Source organism: Mus musculus, chromosome 12 (genome assembly GCF_000001635.26).
Source record: "Mus musculus strain C57BL/6J chromosome 12, GRCm38.p6 C57BL/6J".
Classification (NCBI taxonomy): Eukaryota; Metazoa; Chordata; class Mammalia; order Rodentia; family Muridae; genus Mus; species Mus musculus.
The window spans coordinates 108,203,498-108,225,534 of NC_000078.6; the positions used below are offsets into that span (position 1 = coordinate 108,203,498).

Below are 22,037 nucleotides of genomic sequence, written 5' to 3' on the forward strand. Positions count from 1 at the left end.
CTGACAGTAGCCATGAGTGGTCTTTCCTATCCAGGGTGGGACCAGCTGCCCACCCAACAAGCCGTCAGCTCACAACAGGAAAAAAGCACTACACACTCGGCTCCGAGGCTCACAAAGAGGCCTTTATTATCTAGTTCAAAGTAGACACTGTCACAATCTTATGTTACTCCTTTTACTAAAATAGTTCAAATCAATGCTTTTACCACACTATCAAAAGTTCTATTTTTTTTCTCTCTCCACAAATCAAAGTGGTTCGATAGAAGGTAGAAACGGCCGAAGTGCACAGGCTCCAGCTCTACACGGCCAGGGCAGGAGGGGCAGCTGCAGGTCTCACCACCAACTCCTATAGAAGACCGGCCCAGGGCAGAAACCAGGCACTCCAGCCCCTCCCAAAAGCAGCACGCTTTCCCCCACAGTATGAAAATAGACACCTCTGCCACTCTGCAGCCATGCATTTTGTTTCTTAAAAAAAAAAAAAAAAAAAAAAAAAAAAAGATCAGTAGTATGTATCTCACTTCCTCTCAAGTTTCAAGAAAGAAAAATGAAAGGTCACTTTGTCTTGAAACACTGGCGCGTGGCTGTTGATCGCAAATGAAGATGTGCTCAGCAGATTCTGACTCCGGGGAAGGCCAGGCCACCCTAGATGGGGCCAAGTGACCTGTCACAGTGGGGACGGGGGTGGAGCCAGCACAAGCATATTGTGAGCTTGGGGTGGAGAATCAGCACTGCAAAGGCTAAGGCTCCAGAAGGGAAGGGTCACGGAAGACCACCTGCCCTCCCTGGCCCCGGGCTCAACTGGGTTGCTGCTGGCCTCTCCTGTTAGGTTTGAGATATGACCCAGGCTGTCCTAGGGAAGCCAGCCTACTGCCGAGGGCTGGGGTATAGCTTGTCTCTCTCTGCCTGCACAAGGGCAGAGGAGCCTGTGAGAAATTCTCTTTAGATTCCCTGGATGCCCTGCAGCACTAGGGACAGGATCTTTCTTGTCTTCAGACTCCAAGAGCTCTTACTTATTGCTTATTTCAGAGGTGGCTGAACTGTCCTGATACAAATGTGACTGGGACTCTCTGACTTGGCTCCCACCTTGTGTGGGCCACATACCTCAACATTATTCTGCGGTTTCTTGGCTTCAAAGAACCAGGAAGGGTCTTGCCTGCCCAGCAGCCCACTTAGAAATACCCAGTACCAGCTGGGGCCGGCAGATGGAGTTGCAAGTTCTATCGATTGACCATCCAGCAGCTCCTAGAAAGAGCTTCCCAGTGCCACCAACAGCCGGAGCAGTAGGCCGGTCCCCTACAGCCCCTGCGCAACACTCCCTGGGCACACCGAGGGCCATGGGCCTTTCCCCTGAGAGTGTGGGACCCAAGGGTGTGGGCAGCAAAGGTGCTGGGTACCACCCAAGGTTACGGGGCCTGGGCTTGTTGGGGAGCAAGGATGTCACCCACCTTCTTGGCCTGTCCCCTCTGCTCACAGGGTTTGGGAGGGACCTGAGGCAAGGACAAGCTCTTTGGGCTTGCTGCATGGGGCTCTAAGTACCATTGCGTGAGGACAGCTGATGGGTGTGGATGTAAATACACGGAACTGGCGAAGCCAGCAGTGTGGCCAGGGCCTCCTACAGACAGCATCTGCATGGTTCACAAAAGCACCTCACTCTCCTCCAACCACACTAGAGAAAACTCCTGACAGCCATGTGCCGCCTTCCGGCTGAGGCGCGAGCAACGTTCACTGAAGCACGCATTTGACCCCCCCGCCCCCCCCCCGCCCCCGCCCACAGGTCCCTTGGAGGGAGGGGCTAAGGCTCAGATGTGACCTGTGAGGAGACAGCATGACAAACAGGCTGGCCTAGCATGTTCCCAGTAGGTTGCCACATGAGCTCTTCCACTGTGAGGACAGAGGTCCACAAAACTGGGGTGGTTTCTAGAGTGAGCAAGAGGCAGAAGGAACGGCTGGGGGCCCAGGGAAGCTGAGTGGCTGGCTGAAGGCCACACAGCAGATTAAAGCCAGAACCAGGCATGCCCCCATCCTTCCCAAGGAAACCTCATCAGGGGATCAGGGGTGGCTCCTTGTAGCACACGGGCGGGGGGGGGGGGGGGTGCTCCGTCACATTGACAGTGACCCTGGGCAATGGCCCAGTTCTACCTGCCCATTGAGAATGCTGAGCCTGGCTCAGACACTCTCCAGGACTTTCCTATGTTGCTGTAAACCAGAAAAGGAAGCCTGGCAGGAGAGACCTACAAAGTGGCTAAGCCTGGCATTGGTGAGGAGACGTCACTGAAGGAGTGAATACTAACGAGGAGAAGCTGGCTTCGGGGTGGCTGAGCACCGACCCCCAGGTGACAGGGAACCCTGAGCTCCCAGCCAGTCATGGACACACGGGACCCAGTGCTCTGTGACCCAGGGTCCTGGCTCTGGCAGGGTAGCAGAAAAGTGCCACCCGCGTCACGATTCAGGCTCCGGTGGCATCTGTCCAGTGTAAGGGACAGAGAGTTAGAATACTTGTTGAGGGACCTTCTACCAAGAGCAGGCTACCTCCCAGACAGTCCCTTGGCTTGGAGTCTCAGAGGCTTCTTGCTGACAGAACATGGAGCTCAAACGGGGAGCCAGGCTGCCTGGCCACTTGGCTGCAGCGAGCGGGCAAGCGAGCAGTGGCTTCTCGTCTTCCCAAGGTTTGCTGGTGAGGGAGGCAGGAGGTGGAGGCCTGGCTGTCAGCATCACACCAGGGCAGCCAGGGTAGGCCGTGTCCTATGTACAATTCACCACGGAGAAAGACGGTGGCTGGGCCGGAGTTTCTGCCAGGTCTAAGGCCTCAGACTCCAGGCAGGGCCAGTCCACGTCCACGGAGAAGCGGCCCTACAATGGCCCCTTGAACTGATTACCAGACAGGTGCTGCCGGATGGAGGGCTTGGTGCTGGCGGCGTCCCCCAGTTTCCTCCAGACCACCTGTGAGGAGGCGCACAGCATCAGTGAAAGGCTCGCCCCAAACCTACCCACTGGTCGCACCTACCTACCTACCGCCTTACCACCCTGTGAAATCACCCATGTCCTCAAAGCCTGGGAGCTGGAAGAGAAAGCTGAGGCTACCACAAGTTAGGAGAGGTGCTGAGACGTGGCCTTTGCCCACTGTCAAAGTCATGCTTGAGCCCCTGGGTGTGAACTCAGCCTTGAAGATGTCCAGTGGGGTCCACAGACTTGGGAGACAGCATGAGGTGCACCTCAGGGCACCCCACCCAACCTAAGCCCCACGACCAGACCCTGTAAACCCACTCTCCTGCAGGCACCTATGAGGGTCCAGTGGAGATGGCAAGAGGTAGAGAATATTCTACGTGCATGGCCAGAGGCCACCAGGGGGCACCAGTGAGCAAAGAAACCAGCGCTCAGGCTCTGTCCAGACAGAGTCCCAGGCCTGGCACCACCGGGGAGGGATAGATCTGGTCAGGGGCCTCGCTGAAGGGTGAGGCATGGTGGGTCTGATGAGGCAGAACTCCCAAAGCCAGTCATCCTCCCCAAGCCATAGCTAAGCCAGTGAGAAGCAGGTGGCCACATTCCCAGGGCCCAGGCCCAGCCCCAAGCCCAGCCCCAAGCCCCAAGCCCCAGCCCTAAGCCCAGCCTGGGAGGAAAGTGCCTCACGTTGCACATCTCTCGCACGATGGCCTTCTCCTTCTCGCTCAGGTCCTCCTCACAGCTGTCTTGAAGTTGCCGGTCAAGGTTCTCATGTACTTCCAGAACCTGAAGAGAAAAAGCAAACGGTCACGGGGAGGCCAGCAGAGAGCTACCAAGGGAACTGGAGAGGCTGGGCAGGGGTGTCAGGTGGGCTTGCTTCAGGCGCCAACAGAGGATGTGACCGACAGCCTGTGCCCATCCACGTTGGACACGGCAGTCACTGCCAGCTCCCTCTGTGACTGAGTGTCCCTGCACAAGGGTGGGTGAGGTCCATGGTATACACACAAAGGAAACGGGGAGAGCCCTGGTGCGTGGTTGAGCTCTAGACACCAGAGTCCTGAAGCCTGCACGCTTGTACCTAGAGGCATGAGGCTGGCCTGGACCTTCCATTCCAGAGTCACTCCCAACCTGGGCCTCTCTTTGGCCTGAGGGAAACACTTGCCCTCTGATACTGGGTCAGTTCCCTCAGCAGCAACGCCTCAGGCAGAGCACACAACTGACGAGCCCAAGACTACATTCAGCCCAAGTCCCAGGGGCTCCAGGCAACTCTGTGTCTCCAGACGCCAAGGGGAAGGGACACATCGTCTCCCAAACCCCCAGCTCAAGTGGCCCAAGCTTGGAGATAGCACCTGTGGGTCCCCCATCCTGTGCTCAGGAGGAGACAAATGGCACGTTTTACCTTCATGGCGTGCACGACAGCCTCGGGTTTCTGTCCTGCCGAACTGTAGACGGTGGACGGGGGTGAGGGCAGCTCGGGTACGGGGCAGGCTGGGCCCTGTAGAAAGAGCAGCACAGATGAGCCCCACACCCCAAACCTCACACCCCCCGTGTCTGGGTCCTGGACACCTGTCACTGGATGAACACCAGTTTGAGTTATGTGGAGCCAACACCCAGGTAGGAGGAGATAGGGGTCGGGGTGGGGAGTTGGAGGAGAAGAGGCAAGGGTAAGAGGCAAGGCTGAGAGGCGGGTATCCTAGGAGCTGCTATCTGCCTGGCTGGTCCCCATGCTTCCTGGCCATGCCACCTCTTCTGCAGATGACATGGTGGTGACTTGCAGAACAAAAGGAGGGGAGCGGGGAACACAAGAGCATGCATGTTGTTCTACAGGTGTAGCATGAGCGTCTTGTGGGAGCCAGAGATTCATGTCACTCAGCAGGCGGAGGGAGGCTCAACCCCACTGCCCAAGTCCAAAGCCCACCCAACCTATCCTAAGCCCTGCTCCTGTCCCTTGGCCCAGTCCTGGCCACCTGGGTGGTGAGTCAGCTACCGGCCACATGTTCAGGGTAAGAGCTGAAGACAGGCCGGGCTGGGCCAGGAGGGGACCCAGTCCTTCTGAAGCTGACTCCGCCTCCCGCCAGCTTCCCTTCCTCCTGATGACCATAAGCAAGGCTAAGGCTATAATCGGGCTATAATTATGGAACGCAGGACAATCAAGAAAACACCAAGAAGTGCTCCAGGAACGAGTAGGAGGGGGAGTGTCCTGTAGCCAGAGCTGTAACCTGGTGCCTGGGGATCAGCCTGAAGACAGAACTACTTACCCCCTCTGCAAGACCTGGGCCCTGGAGACCGCTCCCAGCAATCAAAGAAGCTGACCCAAGAAGGACTGAATCCTGTCCAGCTATGGCCACCATACAAGCCCAGTAGGGATTTTATGGTTGTCCTCAGTTAGGCCCAGGGCCTTCCACTGACAGCCTGTCTGCCAAGCCCGTTTCTCTCAGGCCATCTGGCAAGGAAGCTTACCAGGGTCTCACAGGCTGATGACAGCTGTGCTGGCATAGGCATGGAGCGATCTAGGAAAGCCAGAGTTGGGCATGGTCCCTTTCACTGGGACTTGATTCTGAGCCTTAGTTTCCTCCCTTCCTGTGTCACATGTCACGGGAAGCATGCAGAACACGGGAGAATGCCCAGAGAGTGTGTCTCTTAACTCCAGCCCAGGCTGCCTGTTTAGGACACGGGGGAGCCGGATGGGGAAAGGGAGTGGGTGGTGTCTTGCCTCCTGGTCTGCTGCCCGAGCTAGGCTGGTCTTGAGCAGAGGCCACACTTCCCCCACCGGCCAGCAGAGGGTGCCAGCCAAATGAATAAAGAGAGGTCTGGTCCTAAAATGTCCTGTGGTGCCCACACCCCTCCCCCTGCGTACTGCCACCCTGTCGTAGGGAAGACCCTATCCCCAGTTTGTCCTGATGGACCTGGCCTGCTTCCTCGTCTGTCCCAGTCTCTAAGGGACGGCTAGGGGCCCCTCCAGGAATCAGCCATGAGAGAAATGCAGGAGGCGAGTGGGTGGATTGCTATGCAGTCCGGCCCTCCGGGCTCAGATCGCCCCCAGGCAGCAGGTATCAGGGAGGACAGGGCCTGAGGCTCGGAAAAGGATAACGGCCATTGCTCAACTCTTAATGACTGGTTAGAGTGACTGAGGTATTGGGGTTAGCGTTGGGCTTAGCGTCACTCAGGCCCACGGAGTCCTCCCAATCACCAAGGCACCCGGGGCAAGTCAGTCCTGAGGGATTAAACAAACAAACCCATCCCACAGATGAGGGCAGTGTGCTTGCCCAAGTCAGCTGGTGGGCATGAGTCTAAGCCTGGAAAGACCAGCTTTTTCCAAGGTGCCTGTCCACGCCTTAACGCTCCTCCAGAGGCTGCACATACGCACCCACTGTTATCTGGGAACTTCCAACATTTGACATTTGACCTTGCTGCCCTATTGAACCCTGTGCACCTTAAGGAGACCGGCCCCGGGTATGGAGGAGACAGTAGCGGGCAGTGACAGCACTGAGGGTCAAGGTGACCAGCTGGGCCCACAGCCTTGACCTTTGAGCCTTTATCACCTGCGTGCAGTAGTAACTGCTAAGGCTGGTATCCTCCCCCACCCCCCACCCCCAGCTCTCTGCCTGTTGGCTCACTACCCTCAACTGACGACCTGAATGTCTTCAGTTCATAGCCCTCATGGAACGGAGCTATCCCCTGCTCTGCAGGCCCACAGTGACCGCTGACCTCCAGGCCCGTTTAGGTACTAATATGCCTTTGCCCATTAGGCCCTGCAATCTGCTGCAGCCCATAATGCTCACTTCCTCCCCCTAAGAGCAAAGCCACAGCCTCTCCTGGGGTGAGACACGTGCTCTCCCCTCATGGCCTCCACCATGAAACCTTCCAGGACATTCCCACATTCCGCTAGCCTTCACTGTTGAAGCTTGGGGGGTGTCCCCTAGGGGCTATAGGAAGTGGTCTGGGACCTGGCAGGCTGACCCGGAACCAGAACCAGCACTGCACTTGCCAGCATTTGAAAGCCCTCAGTTTACCACCCGGCAGGTTGTTTTCAGTGGCCTATGCCACCAGAATGGAGGAAAGCAGAATGGAGGGGATGGGAGGGGGGAGAGGGCAAAGCCTGGGGAACCAGCCCCTGGGTGGCACCCTTAGCTCTGGGAGCCCTTCACGGTGAAGCATCGTGACCAGGCATCATTCGGTCGCAGGGCTCCTGGACAGGTAGAGGAGGTAGCCAGGCTTTGGGAGAGAACGAGCCAAGGATGGTTGCCAGTCATGATGCATGAGCCATCTCATGCCAGCACTGTGGCCCACTAAGGCCACAGAAAGGCCATGGTCAGCCTTGCTGGCCATCATGGGAGGGGTGAGGGTGCAGAGCAGGGGAGGGACCCGCATACTTCGCAGGACGTCCCTCGAGGTGCCGCCCGCCGCACTGGTGTGAAATGTGTGAGCAGCCACAGGGACTCCCACAGGGGTGCTCTGTGAGCCTGAACTGGTGGAGGCTTGCTGTCTCACTGTCCCACAGGGCAGGTGACACCGGCATCCCACGACCCTCTCTCTGCTGGGTCGACAAACACGAACGGACGCGTGGTCACTTTCTGAGAGCTGACTCCTGCTTCCCATCCAAGGCAGGACAGAGCCCAGGTGAGCATGCGGCAGGTGACCCCGGAGGCCTGAGGGGGTCCTGAGACGCAGCCCATTAACTCCCGAGGCTTCATCCCTCAGCTCCAAAGCCTAAATCTCAGGCCAGCAGGCCTCCTCTCTCGGCTACAGAGTCACAAGCTGCACAGAATACGGTGCTCGCTCTGGCAGCCCCCTGCCATGGCTGTCAAATACTGCCCTGGAAGTCGAGAAATGTCACCTACCCAATGCTTTGCTTCTTACCTCCTCGCTGGGTCCCCATGAGGTACCCAGGGCCCCGTCCCAGGAGGATAGAGTAAGGAAGACCACTCAGGGCTGGCCATCCAAGCTTGGCTTTCACCCACAGACCACCCGCATGCCCTGGGCTGTAGCCAGCCTGTTCCGCCTCTGTCTCCTCTGGAGCTCAGGGCAATTCGGAAGGTCTGGACCAGGAGCAGTGGGGACCTTCGGTGGGGACACTTACGTTCTGTAGGACTTCTTGGTAGGAGGGCGGCAGGGATGCGAGCTGGGATTCCGAATGGTATGGGGAGAAGCCTTTCCGAAGGGTACGGAATTCTCCAGAGCCTGCCTGCTAGGAGGGGAAAGAAGCCAGTCGGATCCAGGGAGGGCTGAAGGGCCAAGGCCCCTAAGCCAAGACCCTGCCCTAGCCCAGGTGCTGTGCTTAGTAAGTGTGTCACCCTCTACACAGCCATCGGTCGGCTCAAGCACACCCTCCCGGGCAGGTGCTCACCTCTGTTCGAAGACTGCCTCTACTATCAGACAGAGAGAACCCCACCCAAAGCAGGCCTGGGCGGGTGTTCGTAATCCACAAGGACCAGTGCAAACCAGAGTGGGGAGGAAGGATGGACACACACATGCTGCCCTGAGGTGGCTCCCTTAGGAGAAAAAAAAATCCCTGTATGCCAGGCTAGTGACCTAAGACCAGAAGCCAGAGTCACTAAGGGTGGGCCAGGGAAACTGCGTGGTGGACAGGTGTGGCCCAGACTGTCCACCTTCAGGCCAACCAGCCCCACAGGAGACAGCCTTCCTCCCTAAGCCACTGATACTTCAAAGGGAAGGAGGAACCCACGAGGCAGATAAAAACTGCAGAGGAATGTCCATAAATCGGCAGGCTGCTGAGTTCCCCAGACAAAGCAGGAAGGAAAGAGGCCAGGCTGGCTGGCAGGAAGCGGGCAGCAGCCCTACGGAGGGCTTCCTCCTCCCTCCCAGCAGCCCCCTCACCCAGCCTGGAAGGGATCCCCACATTCCAGGGCTGGCCTCCTGCCAGTCACAGGGCCTTGGCCACCTGCAGGTAGAGACAGTGAAAGAGAGCTCAGACAGAAGACAGAGGTGCCGGACCACCAGACAAAGAGGTGGGGTAGTCACTCCACATCACTATACCACCCCCAACCTGTAGAGACCACAGAGTCCAACCAGAGAAGAAGTCTGCCAATGAGGCCACAGGGTATATATACAGGGGTCTGGTGTTCAAAGGCCAGGGGGCAGGTACAGAGGGCTGGGGTTGTTTTCTCAGCCTCAGGTATGACCCAGACTCACACCCGAGACTCTTGGGTACCCAGAAGCCTCCTGAGGTAACTCCACATGACTCTCACACTAGGCACAACCCCAGCCAGCATCATCTGCCAAGAGATTCCCAAGAGACCTCGTGAATGGCCTTAGCCATCAAGTGGGGCTGTGGTAGGCCACTGCGAGGCGTTAAAGGCCACAGAAAAATCAGCCCTCCCTGACACAAGGACCGGATTGAGTGGGTGCCCTAGGACCGGGTCTCAAGGACAGAGACTGTCCCCAAATGTCCCCAGTACTTCTTAAGTCTACCATGAGGGACCCTTTCCTCAGCCACCGTGCTTCCCTGAGGGGTCACCCAAGCCCCACTCAAAACCCTAAACTAAATCACTCTCAGCTCTCTGTCACCACGAAATAGTTTTCAGCAGAGAGCACCATCTAAATTCTAATGAGCTCTTAACGTCCACACATAAACATGTCTATCAGTCCTCATGGGACCTTGCCTACCAATGCTGTTGTATGGGGACACGAAGACGTCCCTGCCACCTTGCTGTGACTGGTGGACAAAGTGAAGACACCAGAGGCCGGTTATCAGCCCAGCAGAGAATGTGTTGTGATATCCCATTTGGCCACAGGACCGGGAGTGCCAACAGATTGCTGCCTGGTCTGTTTCCCGCCAGCCTGCGACCAAGAAGGCAGGACCTGTCCTGTCCTGTCCTGTCCTCACCCCCACACAGGATTATGTTTGGGCTAGGCTCCCTTCCCACAGAATCTCTGGCCCTCAATCAGACAGGCTCTGAACTGAAAACACTGTAGTATGTGCTAAGGCCCCCTCCCATCCCACCCACACCCCTCCACAGAGTCCTGGGTAATTTCCTCGGGGGGGGGGGGGGTCCCAATTAGCTGCATGCAACTCCTCACCCATACACTTCGAGTGAGCATCTAAAAATGTTTGTGTGTGCACAGGACTTTATTAGCAAGCCACAGAGGCAGGCAGGGGGAAACGCACATAATCTCTCATTAAGGGGCAATGTGACTAATGACGCATCAAATGAGTAACCACCGCCAGCCACGCTTAAAGCCAAATTAAAAAGGCTGCAAGTTGCTGCCTAGAGCTCTGGGCAGAGCAGAATTCCTGGGGTTGGTGGGGGTGGGGAGTACTGCAGACCCCTTGAAGGGCAGGGCATTTGTCAGTGTAGAGCAAACGGCCTTACAGGAAGTCCATCTGCCCTGACATCCTGAGGGGAAGGTGGGGTCTCCTTCGGCCTGTTCCGGGCTGGCACAAGACTTCCAGGTCCCTGCAGCTGTGGTAACTAACCCTGCATTCCTCTCTCTTGTCTGAGCGTACAAGGACACACCTCTTCTGCCCACTCCTACGGTTTCTGAGGGGCAGCACGAGGACTCTGAACTAGGAGCGAGGAGACCCAGGAAGCTGCGGGGTCACTTGCCCTGGGACCTCAGAGTCCAGCTTCTACCCAAGGCCAACATCTGATGCCACCCCTCCTTAGTGCCTAGTCCGACCTTGGTATGTGACCTTTGGCTACTCCGCTGATACTGCCGGACTCCACTGCCTTCCTATTTCCAGGAATTTTTGCATGTGGAGCCTTCGGGGAGGAGGAACCCCATGCTGGAGAAGCCCAGGCAAGCACTGTCAGAGGGCGGGTACCAAAGGAGGCTGCTCTTCAGTGCCCATGGCCCACCCACCTGAGATTCCTTGCTGGGGAAGGCGGATGACCAGAGGCTGTGCCAGGGACCCCTTCTTGGACTATGCTGAAGGGAGCACACCTCACATCTCCCTGCTCCAGGAGAACTTCATTCCCTAAAATGTGCCATCCGTAGGGAGCCCTCACGTGTTTATGAGGCACAACACCATGCCCCACGCGTGGAGGCCTCACACGTGGATGCCGCCAGGCCTGGGGTGGAACGTGCCCTGCCTGATGGGGCCACTCAGAGCAGAAGGCCCAGAGCCCCGTGCTGACTCAGGACTGACCAGAAAAAGGACTACAGGACTACCAAGGGCCCAGAGGTGGACTTGCTCCTGGCTGCTGGCGCTACCAGTGTGGGGAGGTGGGCTTTTCACAGGGCATGGGGGCCTCTGCCAACTCTTCCTTCCCTGGCAGCGTCCAGGCCACTCAACACATACAGTACAAACTTGCAAGTCTGTGGCATCACACAGTGATGCACGGCCAGAAGCTAGGATGGCTTGGACCCCAGAGTTCCTGGGAAGCCTGCTCACTTTTCTGTAGCCTGCTTCTATCTCGGGAGTTGGGGAAGCCCACTGCTGCAGGCATTGTTACTGCCCCCCACCATGGATCTGTAGAAACGTGAGGGGGCAGGGCCGCCTCCCGGGTCTGATGACCTGCCTCTATCATCTTTGACCATAAGGAGGAAGGGCCGCTCACCCACGTGTAATCAATGGCCCAGGTTACTCTGAATAATACTCTTGGAGCCTCGGCAGCCTGAAAGCATTGCTCTATCTGGAAACAGACAGCTCCCCAACTCACTGGCCAGGCTAGAAGCAGAGGGAGGACTGCAGAGCAGGCAGACGACAAGCCTCTAGGAAGCTGTTCTACCAGGAGAAGCCAGGGCCACACACTGCTCTGGGCTCAGCGGGCCTAATCCAGAGCAAAGCCCACAGAGTCCAGGTGGTACTTGTATCAGGTTTCCCCTAAGGTGGAGCTCCCAGGCAGAGGAAGGAGCGCAAGTCTCCAAAGAGGAGCGGCCTCTTGCGGGAGCCTACGGACATTTCCAGCCATTTAGACCACGTGGAGCAGAGCAGGAGGAATTGGAGGCCAGATACACATGTCACTCCACTGCAGCTGTCAGCTGACGCTGAACCTGAGCACTTTGCAGTGTGCCTTGCTGGCACAGGCAGGCAGCCCCAGGCCCAGGGCCTGGCACATGGTCCTGTTGCTATTGGTCAGTGGCTCTCAGCTAGGATGACTCTGCCCCTGGGGACATCTGGAGATGTCTTAAGACATCTTTGGTCATTACAACTGTGTGGGGAGTATAAGCCAGGGAAGTTTTCAAACACCCAACAGTGCCTTCCCACCCAGGCTGGAAGGAGCCCTGTGACCTAGTGGCCATGCACTCTCTGTGGCTCCATCTTAGCTACTTGAAGGCTCTTCTGTCACCTTCAAGCACTGACACATCCACCCCTTTCATCATCTCTCCTATTTGAGGTCCAGAGCTGTGATTGTCACTAGTGCACAGTGCACACTGTCTTCTGATCCAGGCTGTAGAGACCTTCGGGACCCCATCTTGCTACCTTCCACTGCTTCCTGGATCTTCCCCTCTGCCAAAAGACTGCTCAACAGGAAACCTTTGGTGCTGTTTCTTGTGCATTTGTCCACCTGTCCCTCGGTATTGCCCTCAGTTCCCAAGAGCCCTGGAGCAGTCTCTTATCCTCTAGCTGCTTGTTTTAAGTCCTTTCACGTAAAACCCCAGTGTTTGCAGCTGCCAGGAAGTGCACCAGGTTGTCTGGCCTTGAGGTCGAGTTTGAGTGACTGGTACAGACTTGCTCCTTGAACGGCCTCTACCTGCTTTTGGACGTCCTAGTTTCTGTCCGTAGCATGAACCCCACCGCTAAGGCCTGTGGTCACTGTGCTTTGTGAAACTGTACACGTACACCCTTTGTAGCCTTCCTCGGTGTCCGTGGCGGTTGTGTGTGTGTGTGTGTGTGTGTGTGTGTGTGTGAGACTTCCCAACACTAGAGTAAGTTTTTCTGCCAAATCAGCTGAGATGTGGCCGCATGACCTGGTCCTTTCCCTCCTGGCAGCCACAGCTGTGTGGGCCAGGCCTTTGCTCCACCACTCAATGGTGTAGCATCCCCCGGTCCTGCACTGCAAGGGTCCTGCTGCAGGGCTGAGGTGGTGGGGTGGCATCAGAAGGAGGCTGTGGGGTGGTTGTTGGAAGAAGGATATTTGCTATTCCCACCGGCACACAGGCTCCTGCCGGGGGCATTCTGTGATAGGCCAGCGAGAAAGATCGGACAAGGGAACACCACTGCAGGACTGGCTTGTTGTTACATTGCAAGGCAGCAATTAGTGTGTCAGCTCAGAAGGAGCACTGCCTAAAAGGAATCTACAGGCAGGACTAGTGCGTCCTGGAAGTGGTCAGAGCCCAGGAAGGAACGTAAGAGGAGAGGAGACACAGCAGACACAGCACACAGTGCTTAGCAGCCCTCTTGCCCCTCAGAGCCACAGCAAACCCCCCTTCCCCGGCAGTTCTACCTGGAGCTGGCTTCTCTGGCAGCTGTGGGGGCGGGGCAGCTGGAAGAAGAGAAGACAGCATCACCCTGCCAGCCTACACCGTCCGCCTGGCCACTTTCCTTGGACATGGACTGGCCAAAGCCAAGGGGTCTCAGGTGTGCCAGGGTAGTTTCTAGTTTCACCACACTTGGGGTTGGGAAAGAGGACACTAAAAAGCCATTCAATGTTTTGAGACAAGCCCAAAGCCCAAATAGCCTTCTAGGGAATGCAGCCTCCTGGAGGGCCTGGGGGTACCCCCAAGGCCCCAGCTAGCTCTGAGAGGCAACACCACGATGCCAACTGGCTCTGCTTTCTTCCTCTTTCATCTGAACAGGCCATTAGGAACAAAGGGGCAGCCGCTTTGGCTGGGGACCCTGAGACTTCTCTTCATTAGTATTCAGATGAGGTAATAAGGTCACTTCCGGCCCAGCTGGCACCACCTCCCCTACCACCCAGGCAATCTCATATACCCCCGCTTGTCAAACCTGCTGGAGGGACCACCACACTAGAGGCCTGTGATGAAGTGTGGCTTACTCTCCGGACAGCCTGATCCCCACTACTGTAGGGACTACCTTACCCACCTTACCCTTCCAGGTCCCGTTTGGTTCACTGAGATGAGAGAGAGATGGGCCAGGCAGGAAGATATCGGAGGGATGCAGGCTTACAGTATGAAAGCCTTACTAGACATGGGTAAGATAAGGCCTCTGTTTGGTGTACATACCTACTGCAGTCAGACCAGGGAGCACCAGGGCTATATAGTTACTCCCAACATGGCCCTCACTACCAGCTAGCCCACATCTCAGCGGTTTTCCACCATGGCCCTCTGAGTGACATATATGGCAGGTATATTAGTGGCCTCCCCCCACCCACCCACCCATAAGGAAACTGAAGCACAGAAATGTTACACCAGCTACCCAGTGTCCCCCTCCTCCCCCGGCAGATAGGTGGCACTAGTGAGCCATCTCTAGGTTCTACTCAGCATCTGACTCTTAGTAGATGCTCCCTGAGAGAGCCTTCACTGTTGGTTGAGGCACGGGGGCACAAAGCCTAGACCCTCATCCGGCCACCAAGCTGCCCTGCCCTTCTGCTAACGGGGTCCCTGGCAGGGAACAGACAGACTCAGGTCCTAGCATTTCAAGTCTTCCAGAGCTGTGGCACTGTAGTGCCCAGGCAGGGGGCAATGTGCCAGCCCACATCACAGTGGTAGAACAGGGGTACCCTGAGTTCTGTTAGGCGTCGGGCGCCATGGCAGACACTGCCCAGCTGAACTGCCGCTGCCGTAAAGAGGCGGGGAGACCAATGACCTCAGAGGGACACGTGGATGGAGAGCCCTACCCTCCTCAGGCTCAGGAACGTGGGTGACAAAAATGGGGGCCCAACAGGGTTTTGGGTGGTGGTGGATGGCTCCTAAAAGACTTGTTCCAAATTCAGACAACACGGAGCACTTCCTGCAGGAACAGGCAGAGGTTATCTGCCAACACGGCACGGTGAGAGGCCCTCGGGATCAGGAAACGGCAGACAGACAAGGACTGCCCACAGGAGTGCTCCCAGGGCCACACCAGACCTGTGCTGGGTGTCACTGTAGTCCCTGACTTTCATGGAGGAAACTGAGGCACAGAAGACAGGGAGCTTTGCCTGAAGCTACGGGCTAACAATGGGACAGAAATGGCCTGAACCCAGATCCGTGCAGGGCCCAAACTCATTTTCTGATGGTTCACACGAGGCTAGTGCCACACTGCCCCATCGTGTGGCTAAGTCCCCACGCCCCCGGTCCTAACCTTAGGATGGCATCCCTTCGGAGGTGGGGGTCCTCACAGAGGTGAGCAAGTTTAAGTAAGATCCCCGGGGTGCCTGGTATCCTCCTTAAAGAGACCAATTAGGTCAAAGACAGGAAAGTATGAGGGACATGGGGACCAGGTGCCGTCAACAAGCCAGGAGCAAGGCCTAGGGATAAGCCAACCCTGTTGGCACCCTGACATTCAACTTCCAGCCTCCTGGGCAGAGAGTGAGTTTGACTGTCTGTGCATTCCCACCACACGGCACAACTCGGCAGCCCAAGCGAGTTACCAGAGCACCCGTGCCAGGAAGCGCCCCCCATCCAGACCTTTTCTCTACCTGTGTCTGGTGCAGACATCCTCACAGGCTACACCCAGCAACCCCGTGGTATCTGGCCCTGTGAGGGAGAGCATAAAGGTCTGGGGACAGAGCAGGGCTCAGGTGCCTCCCGGCTGCAGGGGCTGCAGGGCTGGACTGCGGCCTCCCTCCAGAGCTGCAGCCGTAGCCACAGCCGCAGCCACAGTGGGCCCTCCGGCCTGGGTGAGAGACCGCCAGGGCTGCTTGCTCTTTTTGTGAGAGGCTGGCTTCTTGGTGGTTCTGGAGGTCTCATTTATCGGCCCGGTGGGGGGCGGGGGGATGGGGGGGCTCTAACCAGAGACCCCAGCATCAATTACGGCTGCCCCTACTCGGGTCCTGGCCGGGCACCGAGAATCTGCAGGAGAAATACTATGCACGGAGCCCTGGGATGAATCATCCTGCAGGAAACAGCTGTGTTGATGAGATTTTAAAGCCGGCACGAGAAAGAAAATATGAACTGAGCTGCAGTAATTCAGCCTGTGAGCTCCCTGGCACATTTTTAATGAAAGCTGTTTCGGAGTTAAATAGAGGCTACGGGGGGCGGGGGGGAGAGTGGGGGTAGGATCAGGGGGGACTCTCTGGCCTCCTGCTCGAGCCCCAAGGACGCATCACCTTACAGTATTGCGAACATTCCTCACGCCTGCTTTTCGCCAGTGGGCAATTTCTCAGCTTTGCGAGGAGCTGGGGGTTTCTGTTGGACTATGATTTCACGACAGAATCATGAAATTCCACACAGCAGAGCCCTGAGGCTGAGGAGTGAGGGCAGCGACTGTCCTGCCATCATCGTCTCCTTCCTCAAGATGCCCGAACCCTGTCCCGCAGCCACGGCACGGTGGTGGCCTTGTGCGCTTGCTCCCTCCGGGCAGCCAGCTCTTCCTGAGCCCGGGTGGGAGTCAGCCTCCCTTCTGGGCCTCCGAGACTGGGTGGGGAGCAGCTGGGGGCTTCCCGGGCTCATGCTCAGTTCAGGCGTGGCAGGGTATAGAGGCGTGGATCTGGGGCTCCAAGAGCCCTTCCTCAGGCAGTTGGCAGTCAGGAGGGAGTAGGGACAGGAAAGAACATGACAGACAGCCCAGGGCCGAGAAAGCTCAGAGTAAGTGGAGACACACCTAAAGGTGTGCATGGAGGAGGCCCAGAGTGTAGAGCTAATCCCTGGAGGGGTGGGACCAGGCCAGGGCTGGCCCCTGCTCAGGCCTGAAGGCTCAGCCTCCTACCCGGGGGGGTGGGAGACATGGACGGGACAGACAGACAGGACGGACGGACACAGAAGGCAACTGAGCACAGCTATGGGTAGGGAGGGCTTCCATGGGGGACTGTGGCTGCCCCAGGGAGGGAGGGTGGGAGGGACTGCTACCCCGTGGCTTTCACATCCACCAGTTGTACAAGGCCATGGCCTGGTCCAACACTTGAAACTGGGCTACAGGTTCCCAACGGGACAAAGTGGCCCTGAGAGCAGAGACTAAATGTCAAGTACAACCCCGATGCCCGTGAAAACGGGGGGCACAGGCTCTTCTCTGATTTGACGGTGGAGCACACTTCCTATGGAAAGGACAGTGGAACAGCATCCTGAACTTGAAAGGGGACTCCTCATCCGCCTCTCCACAGGAACAAAGGCCAGACCGAGGCTGGCGCTGCCGGGCGGGGGTGGTGGGGGTGGGGAACCACAGGGCCCGAGCTGGGGCCCTGGCACGTGGTGCCAGCCTTCACTCGGCAAGCAGTGGCCCGTCAAGCAGGAGTGAGCGCTGGCATGAACAACTCCCTCCCCTCCAGATGGATGTGGGCCTTCTCTAGAGTAGGTGCTGCCCTTGAGCTCCGCAATACTGCTGGCACCGCTAGCCCCTGAAGCCCCATAGCAACCGCGTGCAGTCAGGCTCCCAGTAAGCACTTGCATGCTACCCCACCAAGTGAGACTAGCCTCAGCAGGGTGGCCTATGGAGGTGACACTGCGGGACTAAATTAAATCCACTGTTGGGATGTGAGCCTCCCGATGGCCACCAATGGACAGAGGACGTCACTGTCTTCCTGTGCAGGGCAGTGGGCCTTGGGCCCAGCAGGTCACATGGCAACAGGACCAGGCATCTGAGCGATGTCTAAGGCTGTCTCATCCAGGGACGGCCACATACACTTACGTTATACCAGCAGGTATAACAGAGGGGGGAGAGGCTCAGATGGAGCCAGGGGTGGGTCCAGGAACAGGGAGGCTGGAGGGCTGCTTGTCTACTCAGAGCCTCTCGTCACCAGGCCCTCTGCCATCCCCACCAAGAGCAGAGGTGTTTGCTGGTCTCTCCCCCATATCCGGTCACAGTCCACAAGAGGCTCCACTCCCTTTCAGTAGACACCTCCTCTCGACCAGCAGCCATGACCACGTCCCTCCCCTGCTGCCATCCTAATGCTGCTCTCCCTCTGTGGACCCACAACCCCAACTGTCCATGTGAGCAGGGTAGACCTAGTGAGGAACTGGCCAGCAGGGGGCCGGGGTCCCGTGTGGGTCTGCCTCCATTTGCCTGTCACCGCCACTGGCTTTGGGCCCAGGGCCAGCCATACGGAGCTTGCAGACACTGGGCAAGCAGCAGTCAGCGAGGCTGGCAAGCCCTGGCCACCCGGAGCCTGGATTTGAGCGAGGAGTGGGTCTGTGGCCAGGCTATCTGGGAGACAGCTGAAGAGGCAGCTGGGGTAAGGGGGAAGCTATGGGAGCCCCAGAAAAACTGGAGATGGGATGGCCTCTAAAGGAATGGCCATTACCCCTATAGCCAATACCCTGATGACTCACTTACCTGTGGGGGGAGCTTGTCACCGTCCAACAGCTTCACCTTGGTCTCCAATGGCCTGATGTAAGTGGACGAGGGATCTGAAGAACAGAGGGGAAGAAGGTGGTCCGTTAGCCACCAGGAGCTCACCGCATGGACACACCCCACTCTAGCCTAGCACGGCCTCATGTGGTCCCCAAGTCTGGTTTCCAAGAAGATGATGGAGTGTTCCCTGGCCTACATGTTCCTGGGGCGATCCCTTCTGATGCCAAGAGTAGTTGGCACAAAAATCCACAGCCAGAGACAGCCTCCTCAGGGCCCAGAGCCCAGGATCTCCCTCTCTACTGTGTAGTGAGGAAACAGTCAGTGAGAGACCCTAGTGGATGGGTTCAGAGCGTGTCTAGCTTGAAGTGGGCTGGAGAGATGGCTCAGCGGTTAAGAGCACTTGACGGCTCTTCCGAAGGTCCTGAATTCAAATCCCAGCAACCACGTGGTGGCTCACAACCATCTCTCATGAGATCTGACGTCCTCTTCTGGGGTGTTTGAAGACAGCTACAGTGTACTTACATATAATAAATAAATGGTGTTTTTTTGTTTGTTTGTTTTTAAAAAAGAGCCTGTCTGGGTGTGCCTTTGTGACTGACACACAAACAGCAACTGAGGTGGAAAGACCCTCCCTGAATGTGAACAAGGTCATGCAACAGGCGAAGGGCTTAGGGCTTCCAGAGGGGGAAAAAAAAGCCCACCACCCTAGGCTCTGTGCTCCCTCCCCCGCCCCCACCTCCTTTTCCACCCCCAAAGAGGACACGTGTGAGGAGTTCCTCAATCGCCAATCATGGGGCCCAACATCCCAGGAAATAAAGTGCACCCACCCCCACCCCACTGCCCCTGCTTTTTTTTCCTCCCATCAGAAAAGCTGGCAAAAGTCTCGTTGAACGCCAGCCCCATTCTGCTGTCCCTGCCTGCCTACCCCACAGCCCCTGTCCTCCTCCCCAGCAGCAGAGGGGCAGCCCCCTGACCATCCTCAGCCCAGGCTGCAGTGGAAGGCACCTGACTTGGAGGACTCAAGGACCGGAAGACAGGAAGGGAAGCCTCAAGCAGGGATGGGAACTGCAGGGCCTGTCCCAAGCACCCTGTGGGGCTGATGGATTTGGGACACCTCAGTCAGCCAGACACCCAGTGAAGGTGGACTGTTGAAACTCTTGCTAGAGGCTACAAGGTTGAGTGGCCAGCTGAGACTCTGTCCACCGGCTCGGTGAGTCACCACCCAAAAGACGCAGGGTCTCCCAGGTACTTAACACTCTAACCCTCAACCTCAGAACAACACAGGGGCAGCAGACAAGCCGAGCAAAGCCGGGGCTACTGAGTGAGTCCACCTCAGTGTAGGGCTAGGGAATACAATCCATGGGCTTCTACAATTTCCAGGTGGGCAGAAGAGGCTGGGGACCTGCAGTGGACGATAAGGCATCTGTCCCTTCTAGCACAAAGCCAGCATGACCCCAGGGAAGGCTGCCCTTGATGTCCTCGTGCCACATGCAGATATCTTACCCCTCTCCTCCACCCCTATCCACAGGTTCTAATAAGGAGTGGCTATGAAGCCCACCGCTGACCATCAGGAACTTAAGTCCCCAGGAATGCCTAGGCTCACACAGGTGACCCGCCTGTTAAGGGACATACTTTGTTCCCCAGGAAGTACCTGTGGAACCCTCAGGAGCCCCCACCCACTCAGCCTAGATCCACAGGGCCCTGCAGAGCGTCTGGTGCAGCAGAGAACGGGAAAAGTGTGGGAGCAGGGAGCAAGGCCCAACCCACAGGCTGGAGAACAAAACACCAGAACCTCCCTCCTCCTCATTCCCGACATTCACCTCTTAGGAAGGTGGAGCCTTTTACAGGGGAGGAGAGGAGGGCAGCTCCCTGCTAAGGCCTAGCCGGCACAGCCTGAGGAATGACAGACAACAGTACCGGGCACAGGGTGGCTCCAACGGGCAATACTGCCCTACTGCCCGGGCCCCCCCCCCCCCCCCCCGGCCTCACTGCACAGCCCCATACTGAGTTTCCAAGAACTCAAGAGACAGGTCCCTCGCACGCTCCAGGTTAGCACAGGGGTCTCTCCCTGCCTACGAGGCCCTGATGAGGACGCTAGCCATCCACAGAGGCTGTAGCTAGAGATGCCTCGGTTGGTTTAGGTGCGATGACTCTACCACAGGCAGATAGGAAAGGGCTCCACATACACTCGGGGTCTATCAGGTCTCTCTGAGAGTAGAAAGGCAAACATGGAACAAATGGGACGCTCCTGATCCTACATGCTGCCAAGGGGACTCCAGCTGTGCGGGGGACATCCCAGAAAGCACCCATATGAGGGCTGGGGATGAGGTTCAGTTGGTAGGGTGTCCACCTACCGTGCATGAGGTCCTAGGTTCAACCCTCAGCAGTGCACAGACTGTGTGTGGTGGCACATGCCTGACACTTGGAAGTGACAGTTGGGGGGGAGGGGGCTGAGGAGTGCAAGAGCAGCCTTGCAAACGCAGAGAGCTTGAAGCCAGCCTAAACTACAAGAAACCCTTGAGTTTTAAAGAAAGCCTAGCCCCTCCCCTCCTGCAGGCCAGCCTTTGGGACCACGCTGGGCAGAGCGCTGGAGTGGAGCTTGCTCTCAGAGAGGCACGAGCGTTCCCACACACCTCTCTTCTGGATTCCATCCTATGGTAAAATTCCCTGGCATGGCTGCAAACACGCAGTACGCACGCACTCACTCGGTCCCTAGGTGCAGTCTCCATCCAACCCAGGCGGGGACCCAACCAACACCACCAAGTGAAGATGTCAACAGGCCCACTGTCACTGGCCCACCCATCTCCCCCCCCCCCTGTGGACTCCTGCTGAGTGGGCAAGAAGCCTCCAGCCTTAGCATATATTCTTTCAGTCCACGGTGTGGCTCACATGAGGAACGTGTGACTTTTTTTTTTTTTACTTATACCATTTATAGTCAATTTTCAAGTAATTCCAGAGCAAGAAGAGAGACCTTCCTTTTTAATTAGAAGAGTAGGTTCCTTCCCACCTCTTAGCTTCCGCCCGCCCACCCACGGAGGGCACCAGCCATTCAGCTTTAAGTTCTCCATGTGTGACCCTGTCCCCACCCCGTTTCCCAAAGCAGACTCTCTTAGTGCCAGACAGGCAGCTGGGTCTCTGGGCTCCCCTTGGGTCAGGAGCAGAAAGGACGATGGACGGTAAGGGAGGCTGCCTGGGTTGGGGCTGCAAGGCTGGACACCAGCTCCCCGAGGAGGCTCACGCTCCCCACTGGCCCTGAAACTCACTCATGAGCTCATCAGGTGCCTCCCCGGCTGCAGCAGTGGGGTGGGTAATTAAATTAATCCCAGCCCCCCCCCACACACACACACAGTAACCAGGGCTGGGCCACGAGAGAGAGAAACACCACTTCCCAGCTAAGCTGCCTGCAGGCAAAAATGAAGGCAGTGCTGACAAGAGGGGCCTGTGAAGAGCTGGCTAAGGTGTCCCCTGGGATCCACCCAGTCTGCTTGGTACCCATCAGTTCTGGGAGGGTCATGGTCCAGTTTCTTTTTTGTTTTTGGTTTTGGTTTTTTGTTTTGTTTTGTTTATTTTGTTTTTGAGACAGGGTTTCTCTGTGTAGCCCTGGCTGTCCTGGAACTCACTCTGTAGACCAGGCTGGCCTCGAACTCAGAAATTCACCTGCCTCTGCCTCCAGTTTCTAAACAGCATGCTTCCTAGCAGCAGACTCCAGCCCCCATTTCTCCGTCCTTGGGCATCCTCTGCTTCCTAGGGAACCCGTGGGTAGACTTCCCGATGGACACCGTTCCTACTCTGTCTCAAGTGCCCCGAG

General features: G+C 57.2%; 1 protein-coding gene across 5 annotated transcripts in view; it reads right to left on the reverse strand.

Moving 5' to 3' along the window:
• Positions 1-101: 101 nt before the first annotated feature.
• The window catches only part of Ccdc85c (coiled-coil domain containing 85C), a 74,254-nt gene continuing 52,318 nt past the window's right edge, over positions 102-22,037 (reverse strand). Inside the window, exons 2-7 of one of the 5 annotated variants that reach the window (XM_006516159.4) lie at positions 18,212-18,285; positions 13,290-13,328; positions 8,018-8,122; positions 4,337-4,432; positions 3,625-3,723; positions 102-2,937 (exon numbers count right to left, since the gene is read on the reverse strand). In XM_006516159.4, coding sequence (XP_006516222.1) covers positions 2,848-2,937; positions 3,625-3,723; positions 4,337-4,432; positions 8,018-8,122; positions 13,290-13,328; positions 18,212-18,285 — 503 coding nt within the window. In that variant the 3' untranslated portion in view covers positions 102-2,847. Of the gene's footprint in view, positions 2,938-3,624; positions 3,724-4,336; positions 4,433-8,017; positions 8,126-13,289; positions 13,329-18,211; positions 18,286-22,037 lie in introns of all 5 variants that reach the window. The other 4 variants (XM_006516158.4, XM_006516160.4, NM_001159910.2 and 1 more) reach the window with 4 other exon arrangements.